This window comes from Chaetodon auriga, chromosome 3, assembly GCF_051107435.1.
Source record: "Chaetodon auriga isolate fChaAug3 chromosome 3, fChaAug3.hap1, whole genome shotgun sequence".
NCBI classification, from domain to species: domain Eukaryota; kingdom Metazoa; phylum Chordata; class Actinopteri; order Chaetodontiformes; family Chaetodontidae; genus Chaetodon; species Chaetodon auriga.
Window position 1 is genome coordinate 15,909,432 of NC_135076.1, and position 9,667 is coordinate 15,919,098.

The window sequence follows — 9,667 nt, forward strand, 5'->3', positions numbered from 1 at the left end:
CCTGTAAGTTCCATGCGTGACATTTAGGAAATTAAATTCATGAGTCATAAAAATTACGTGACACTCTGTCTTTTATGAACCTTAATTGCTTCAGTTATTTGCTTTAAGATTGTTAAACACAGTCACACCTTTGTTTGTTGGTAACGCCTTCTAAAATATCCTGATACAGGATGGCACAGAAGATTGGGAGTTAGAAGAAATTTTTATTTTATGTCTCAGAAGTCATCGACTGTATATTCTTATTCAAGACATGTTTGTGTAAATCACTTATACATGACAATTCATATTTGATTTTATATAAGAATTAACAATACTATTAATTGCTTTCTAATGATCACCATAATAATAATACCTTCTTATCTTATTCCGTTTTAATTGTCAGACCTTATTTTCTTACATGTTTTTATGTTATATGCTTTTTTCTATGTAATTTCTTCTGTTCTTATTTCAGATATTTTTGTTATGTATGACCTCTGCCTGTGGACCTTTGCGTTATGTTTTGAAATACATTGAGTCTACACCTGTCATATGAAATGTGCTATATACATACTTGACAACAAGTATTCTAATATCTTAACATAGTTCTCTATGAACTTTATTAATTTATGCTAACTGTACATATGGCTAACAGAGCCTTAGTGCTAACTGAAAATGACATCAGTTGCTAATGTTTTGTTAACACAAATGCTATCTCCACTGAGAACTGCTGACAGGTTAGACTGAATTATGGAGTAGTAAAAAGGCAATCATTAATTCAGAGTCAAGCACTTTTCTCCACAAGCTTTGGACATAACAACCTATTGCATTGCAACCCGGTGAAAGTAACCACAGGATAACTTATTTCCTAAATGCAATTGCATAGTTTAATTAGTGAGTTTAAGCATGATTGAGTATTATTTGTTTCTTCAGTCAAATCAGTGGGCCATAGTTTTAGCCATGCTAGCAGTGTGGCTTGAGTATCATCAGTCTGTTGGTCGGTGGCTCCACCACTTGGTCCAGACTGAAATATCTCAACAATGGCTGAATGGATTATCGTGGACTTTTATACAGACATTCATGAGGATGAGTCCTGCTGATTTTGGTGATCCTCTGATTGAACCTTATCTCAGTATCTACTTGAAGAGTTGAGACCTTCACCTTCAAGACATTCACAGTTCCCTGACAACATATCCTTGAGACAACCTCCCAGACAACATGTCACCAGACTTTTCCTCTCAAACAAAAGTGTCAACCTCATCATTGAGTATGCTAACATGGTAAACCATCAAATAACTGCAAGACGCACAGTATAATTTTTGCACAGTCCTCTGAGAGGCAAACTGGCACACGACCAGGGGCCATCAGCCCAGTTAGTGTTGTGTTTGTTTTGACCTCAGCTGTCACGAGGAAAGTGCAGTTGTTGTCCTATATAAGCTAAATCCCCCTGAAGATGATTCAAAAACCTGTTGTACAATTCAGCGCGCATTATGCAAACAGTCATTAGATGAGCAGATCCCTGCAAGCAAGTGGGAAAACCTAAAAGACTGGAGTCATGCTACAGTTTACCATTCCAGAGTCAACATAGGACGTGTTGATCCGATGGAGCAGACAACAGACTTTTTTGTTTTGTATTTTGAAGCAATTTTCGTGATAAAGGCTTAACTGAGACTGAAAATGACAGAGACAAAGCCTGCAGAGCTCATTTTTATCTGTTTCATGCTGGTTCACGGTAAGGCGGGAAGGTATTTTGACTATTCACAAAATGATGATCTGTTAACAACTGAACAAGTGCAAGCTGGCCGTTGAAGGACACTGCAGTTACTTCTGGTCCTGCACACTTTCAAATAGCAGATCATTTTTTGTTTAACTCTTTCTCAGAAAATAATAAATAAGAATCTTAAATAATACACATTTGACTAAATGAGTTTTATCATAGCTACATGGCACATTAAGAAATACTGTTTCAGTCCTTGCTTCTACTGAGGCATTTATTCACTAGTTCGAGCTTCTATTTTTCAAAAGAAAATCAGGGATGTCATCTATTTATTTTGATTTTTAAAAGATTATCAAGGTTATTAGGCAAGTCTGAGTTTAAAAAAAAAAAAAAGAAAAAGCAATATTACCTGTTTTATCTAATGACTCATCCCTTATAAACAGTTTTTAAGTCGTAAATAATGGCTCTGTGTATTTTATGAACAATTTTTTGGCCATTTTCACTTCAGGAGCTGAGAGAAAATGAGGGACAGAGAGATGCAGCAAATGCCAATAATCAGTAATAATAAAAATAAATAGTTTGTAGACCAGTTATAAGGCATTTATAAGGACAACTTTTGTGCTGTCAGGTTGTGGAAAGACTCTGGCAGATGACCATTAATAAAGCCTTTAGTTACATCTTTTTAAAGTGTGCGACTGACACACAGATGACTCTAAAGGTATCTGAGTTTTCAAATGTATCACAAGCGAGAGGCAATTTAGTGAATGAAGCCCTTGAATATGTGCATTTTCTCTCCTACCATACCAGGCTGTCTCACAAACTTTGTCCTTTGCTCTCTGTTTTCAAACCCAGGTTTTGTTGAAGCTTTGAACTGCACCAGCCCAACCCCTAAAGCCTTGATTAATGCACTTGAGAAAGATTTGTTCCCTAACAAAATGGTGCGTCCTGTAAACAGCTTTTCAGAGCCAATGAACGTAGCCGTCACGATAACTGTCGTCGGAATTGCAGGAGTGGTGAGTCCACACAAACCCCTATTCGAAGGTTTCAATAGTCATTGATTCAAATTCATAATTGATCTTTATTATTGGCACCAATTAACTTAAAAACGTGTCTCACCCATAGGATGAAAAATCCCAAACCCTGACTACAGTCATATGGAGGGTTCTGGTAAGTTTTTGGAAAAAAGTCTAAATCGAAATGTGCAGATTGTTTTTTATGTGATTCTAGCACAACTAATTCTTTTTCTTATCATCATTAGATAAATTTTTCTTTCTCCAAAACAAACATATGTTCGTTTTGGATGAAACGTCTTTTTTTGTTTTTGTTTTTGTTTTTGTTTTCTTTTGAATTTACAGTGACACAACTCAAGTGGGTGGCATTTTCTGAGCTGTGCCTCACATTTGGATTGTTCTGTTTAACACAGGAGTGGGATATAGAGGGGCTGAGCTGGGATGAGAAGGAATGTGGAGCTACAAGAGTCTCCATCCTTCGGGAAAACCTTTGGATCCCCGACATACATATCTCAGAGTTGTAAGTTCAAAGGATGTTCGGTAGTTTGTCAAAGTATTATTCAAATCAGAGAAATGAGCCTTAAAGCGAAATGAACACCTGAAATGAGGTCAGCAATCTTAGCTGCTGAAAGCCCGACAGAAGAGAGGCAAACCCCCATGCACCCTTTCAATCATGCTACGAGTTAGGGCTTTTTAAAAATTGTAGTTGAAAATTTAACACAAATTTTAATGATTAATTATATGAACCGTCTTGTCTTTGCTTTCTTCCTTTAAGAATTCAGTTACCAATTAATAAAAGGTTGTTTTTGTATTGTATTTTCCAGCATGGATGAGGAAGAATCCCCCGAAACTCCATATGTCTACTTGTACAACACAGGCCATGTATTTGACGATAAGCCTCTCAGAGTGATCACCGCCTGCAAATTAGTAATCTATACTTTCCCCTTCGATATCCAAAACTGCAGTATGACCTTTGGATCATATCTACACTTTGGTAAGCTTGTTTGAATATAAAGAGTCCAATCTTCGAACTACAATTGTTGATTTCTGAATTAAACCTGAACTTTAAAAAACTAAAACTGTGCCGTCAAATATTTTTCAAGCTTCGGACATAACGGTTTTTAACAACACTGCAGCTGAGGACATCCTGATGGAGTCAAAAGCTGTTCTGGAGACCAGCGGGGAATGGGAGCTGGCAGATATCACTGTTAGTTCTTCTAACCTGGTGATAACTACAGGAAGTTACTCTGAGCTGAAATACAATGTAAGTGCTATTAATTATTCTGATTATTCTATGATCATTTATTTTGACTTGTAATAGCTGAACATACCGAATTCTACACTCTTTATTTGTTTACTGTGAGTATAAAAGAAATCAACATACTTAACTGTTTCAAACTAACAATTACACACGTCAAACGCCGATCAGCCTGCCACTTAAGAATGACACTCCTCCATTTCCTTTGTAATGTAATAGTTGTTAGCTGACTTAGTGCAGTAGATAAAAAGTGAAATATCTATATAATGAATCATTTTAGCGCATCTGTTTTTATTCTTCTGAGAGAGCCTGGGCTCACAACTTCTACACACACAATTCAGCATGCAATGAAAGGAGGCTGTCCCACACCTTAACAGTCCTATGGCTGTAATGCATGATTTTATCATTTGCCAACATCAATAGTAGTCTTACCAATATCTCCATATGTCGTCAGTGTTGATTTTTTTAAAGACATAATACGAACAGGAACATTTGTACGACTAGACTGAATCAGATAGATTTTCAGAAGCAATGGTGGTTGTTCCGTAATGAAGACAACAACTCCCATGATCCTATGCTACTTCACAGCGTCAAACTATGCCTTTTGTTTTCATCGAGAGGCAGAAATACGAATGTTAACCTGGCATACACAGGACAACACACGCCCAGTGTGGTCAAGAAACCCATAGTGAATTCCTTCGTCTGAACAGCTGAATGATCTGAAGTCTGACTGAAATCTCAAGGTGTTGTACCTGTGTCTGCTCAAAGCTCATTCTGAGACGCAGGCCAGTCCTCTACGTGGTGAACCTGCTGATCCCCAGCTGCTTCCTCATCACGGTGGACCTCTTCAGCTTCATGCTGCCTCCCCAAAGTGTGGACCGATCCTCCTTCAAGATGACCCTCATCCTGGGCTACACGGTCTTCCTGCTCATCATGAACGACCTGCTCCCCATTACTGGGGAGACAACACCTCTCATGAGTGAGTGACACCTGTCGTTTTGGGAACTTACATATGATGAAATTAACTGGTGCACATGTGCTTTTGAAGCTCAGAGCTTAATTTAACCGCACACACTTATAATGCAGGCAACTATACAACTGTGGCAAGAATGGTGGAAAGTGTTTCCGGACAGGGACTATTCCTCAGGTTGAAAGTAGCCTAACATTAACAGTTTCTGCTGTCAAACTTAAAACACACACACACACACACACACACACACACACACACACACACAAATACACTCACACACACAGGCAGTCACTTATTGCAGTTTGGTTCAGGGTTGAAAGTGTAGTAGCGGCTTTGACACGTCGGGGGAATGCAACTAACTTTGGCACCCAGTTGACTTCTTTTTGGAATCATACTTCAGTCAATAAAGGTCCAATATCTGCTTAATCCTAGAAAAAATATGCTCCCCTGAGTACAAAACTTGTTTGAGAATAATAGTTTTATTCAGTATCAAAGTAATTCAGTAACAGCTGTCTGTACATCCATGGCTTCACTGCAAATAAGAACTGCTAATAGGTAATTCAGCAACCTTTTAGTGGTGAAAATCTACCAAAATGCAACCAAATACTGGCAAAAAGTACTGTATTTCAAGTTGTAGATCGCACCTACAGTAACTCACTGTCTCCATGGCAGCATTATATTTTACAAACTATGGCAATTATGGCAGTGAATATCATCTCTAAAAAATTAGAGATGATATTCACTAAAAGACAAATAAAATTAACAGGAGTGACAAAATCCATTTGTATTAACTTCAGGATTTATTTTTTCACACTGCTGAGACTTTCTGAATTCTTCCTGGGGGATAATGGGTGTGGTTGTCTCTGTTGTCTCTCAGGTGGCGGACTCACGCAAGAGAGAAAATATATTTATTCAACAGTTGGTGTGAACCAGCCCTTTAGTATGCCGTGCTCTGAGGCCTAAAAGGCCACGTGCTTCTGGGTTTTACCGTGTATAAAAACGCTTCAATGAGTGTGTTTACTTGAGCATTTGGATTCTTGTTATGGTGTAGCTCTTACTGTAAAACACGTCTCTACGCAAGTGACCAGAATCCCGGAAACTGTAGGAATTATTTATACAGGGAGATGAAAAACAGGTTTCTCAGGTAGGATCACAAACAAGACATAACTGAAAACCAGAGGTGAAATCTAACTGACTAAAGTACATTTACTCAAGTACTGTGCTAAAGCATATTTGAGGTACTTGTGCTTTACTTGAGTATTTCCATTTTGATGCATTGCTGTGAATTACACTACCCAACAGTATATGAAGTAGTTAAAATTAGCTCAACATTAAACATCTACAGCAGTAAAATGCAACATACACATGAATGCAACATTAATATGAATCCAAAACATCATAAATAATAGTAAAACACTAATGGGGGACATTTTACTGCACAATGAGTACTTTTACTGTATTTTGCTGATGATACTTACTTTTACTTTTAGCGGTAGATCTGAATGCTTCATCCACCACTGCTGAAAACTGTTAGTAGAATGCATGTGACGCATACAGGACTAAAATAATCCTTCATGTTTTTGTTGTTTCCTGCAGATGTTTTCTTCTCCGTCAGTCTCGCTCTGATGGTGGCCAGCCTGTTGGAGACGGTGTTTATCACTAAAATCCAGTTCAGCTCCAGCCACTTCAGTGCGGTGCCCCACTGGCTCAGTGTCCTCGTGTTACGATATCTAGCTGTCATCGTTTGTCTCCCTTCAAAGAAAAAGAGCGCCCCAATCACAGTCTACCTCAACCCATCCACGAGAGGTATCATATCATTATTATCTTTATTATTAGTAGTAGTAGTTGTAGTAGTAGTAGTAGTATATTTGTATTTAACCTTCATTTCAACAGGAGTGAGGTGTCATTAAGATTAAAAATAATGTTTTCAAGAGGGTCCTGGCCAAAACAGGCAGCAGCACAATTACAGACATAAAACATACAACAATTTAAAATGAAATTACTGAACAAATTACAGAATCACAGAATATCAAAAAACATACAGAGCATCCCCAGCCCTTGCTTTCACTGAGTTTAAATGCATCCAGGGAGACCAGATCCCAAAGATTCAGGTAATCTTGCAACTAATTCCAAGCGGAGGGAGCAGCGTACTTAAACGCCCTTTTTTCCCAGTTCAGTATGGACCTTTGGGACAGTTAGTAGTAAGAGTCATTCCTGAAACGTGGTAATAGGTAGGAGGTTTCGGGTCATGGGTTTTGTTTTGTCAGCATTCAAATTAAGTTTTAAATTATACAGGGTGTGTTGTACAGGTTTGCTGTGGATGCAGAGCACCTTATCACAGCATCATCAGCATAAAATTGGAAGTTCACATTGGAAGCATTTTGATCAAGACTGCTGATATATATAATGAATAGAAGCAGTCCCAGGACCGATCCTTGGTGCACTCCCTTAGATACACTGCAGGAGCTAGATGTGAAATCTTAACTATAAAACACACGGGAACTTTGATCAGACAGTGTGAATCCCAGACTGTGATAGAACTGGCAAGAGGCACAAAGTGAGCCATCTTACTGAAGCGATCGACCACTGTCAGTACCACAGTGTTACCATCGGGGGGGGCAGACCTGTCAAGAAATCCAAGATGATGTGCGACCAAGGGCGGTGTGGAACCGGGACAGGCCGGAGGAAACCATAGGGAGCTCTGTGTGACGCCCTCTGCTGGTTGCAAACGGTGCTGGCTCTGACAAACTCACGTGTATCCTCCTCCAGGGACGGCCAACAGAACCGCTGCCAGATTACGTCGCTATTACAATGGGCTCCAGGGTGGCAGGTCAGCTTGGAGGCGTGGCTCTACTGGAGCCCGATGGGCCAATGCTTAGGTTGTCATGGGGGTAGCTCAAGGCAAAGTAGCACCGGTAGCCACCTGCCAAAGATGAGTCTCACCCAAATGCTGAATTTGGGTCGTGAGGGCCACCATCCCCTGCTTGTGAGCGGCAGAGGTGGCGGTCATCATGGCCTTGTGCTGCTGGATCATGCTCTCTAATATGTCAATGGGGCTCTGCTGAGGGACCGATTGTACTGGGTCCATGCTTGGCCAGATTGCATCACGGGCTAGCAAAGGACCCAAGTGCAGTACTGACCACTCACCGGAGATGACAGGCAACAGGGAAACAGAGTTGATAGTGTACCGTACTAAGGCGAGAGCAAGCTCAGATGGGTTTACTGCAATGAGATTCCCTTGCCGCTAAAATCACTGGCAGACTTCTGCGTAGGAGAAACAGATCTCAAATAAGGAAATAGATCTCTCCTACCCAACAGATCAAAGGTCTTGACAGGCGAAGCAGCAACAAACCAAGGAAATAGGCGAGGAGATTGGGTCAGGGTGGAACAGGGTCCAAAACTGGCAATCAGGCAAGGAACGAATGCTGGAAAGTCAGGCATGAAGCTCAGACAATCTGGCACCAAGCTGGCGAAACACTGTTCCTTAAATGCCCTGGCTGATGAGCCTGACGAGACCCAGGTGCACAGGTGAGCAGGGCGTAGCAGAGAAGATTCTGGTGGCAGGTGAAAAACAGTTGAACTATGTTTCTGGTGGCCTGAAGATAATTCTAATGGACATCTTCAAAAAAATAAGTGCAACGTCAAGGTGTAATTTAGCTTTGACATTTTCAGCACACATCTTATGTTATTAGTGAGCAGCTATTTTACATGTTTTTTCAAACAAGTTGTTCTCTGTTTTTGACAGAACCACCAATGAATTCCAACGTTATCAACACCTCAGTGAGTCATATTCACAGCCCCTCTGGCGGTACACGTTCAGTGAAACCGTCTGAGGAACCGTTGCTGGATGAGCTGAGGAAGCTGACCAAACATCTTACGGCCATCCGCCTCCAGGTGGACAAACACTTCCGGGGGAGCAAAACCTCGCAGGAATGGCACATGATCGGGATAGTCATTGACCGTCTCCTGTTTGGCCTGTACCTTGTCTTCATCATCGTCAGCTTCATCACCATCGTGTCTATCTGGATCTGGAGCAGCTCATACAAAGTATGATTGAAATGCAGGGCTGCTACCAGTAAGTTATTGTATTTTTAAACTATGTCCAAACACTCAACCTCAAAACCATGCACTAGAGAATATGCACAAATTGTGATGGTGTTAATATTTAAATGTATGTTAAAAAGGCCAGTCAGCATCCTCAGGGGAAATGAGCCATGACCTGTAGCATGTAGGACTTAACTGTGTTTTATGCAGTTTGACATTTGACTTCTGATCTGTGTTTTTCAAACAGCACAAAATCAAAAATAGTCACACCATTAAAAATGAACACGAGCACAAATAAAACAAAGGGTGGGTAACTGTTTGTGAAGGTCTTCACAGTAACAGCAGTAAACCTGTAGGGTGTGAATGTGTGTCTGCAAGACTGTAGTTTGAGATATGATTGTGAGAACCTCATTTGTTTGGAGATTGTGCTGAAATACACCAACAAACTTCATGGTCTTAATGGAGGAACTAAATACACAGTCCTGTATGCTGAGCGTGGTCTGTCGTCATAACCTGTACACTGCAAAGCGAATATCATTCAGATCATTGTCTGCAAGGTATTATTTCTGTTCATTTCATTGTCAAAACATGCAGTAATGTGTTTTTTGTTTTGTTTTATTTTTATTTTTTTAGACTTTTTGAGCTCACTGGAAACTCTCAGTTGAGTTTGAAGTTCATCTGAAATATATGTA

At 40.0% G+C, this 9,667-nt stretch overlaps 1 protein-coding gene across 1 annotated transcript; it reads left to right on the plus strand.

Moving 5' to 3' along the window:
- Positions 1-1,523: 1,523 nt before the first annotated feature.
- LOC143318132 (5-hydroxytryptamine receptor 3A-like) lies at positions 1,524-9,157 on the plus strand. The gene is made up of 9 exons (XM_076726123.1): positions 1,524-1,708; positions 2,546-2,706; positions 2,816-2,860; positions 3,117-3,223; positions 3,528-3,697; positions 3,807-3,967; positions 4,730-4,940; positions 6,528-6,737; positions 8,677-9,157. Exons 1-9 carry the CDS (start codon positions 1,654-1,656, stop codon positions 8,982-8,984), a joined length of 1,428 nt encoding a protein of 475 aa, XP_076582238.1. The 5' UTR covers positions 1,524-1,653; the 3' UTR covers positions 8,985-9,157.
- The last annotated feature ends 510 nt before the right edge of the window (positions 9,158-9,667 follow it).

Coding starts and splice junctions, on each gene's coding strand:
- LOC143318132 (XM_076726123.1), top strand. CDS start 1,654: ATGACAGAGACAAAGCCTGCAGAGCTCATTTTTATCTGTTTCATGCTG. Junction 2,707..2,815: donor TCGTCGGAATTGCAGGAGTG/GTGAGTCCACAC, acceptor TCTCACCCATAG/GATGAAAAATCCCAAACCCT. Junction 3,224..3,527: donor GACATACATATCTCAGAGTT/GTAAGTTCAAAG, acceptor TGTATTTTCCAG/CATGGATGAGGAAGAATCCC.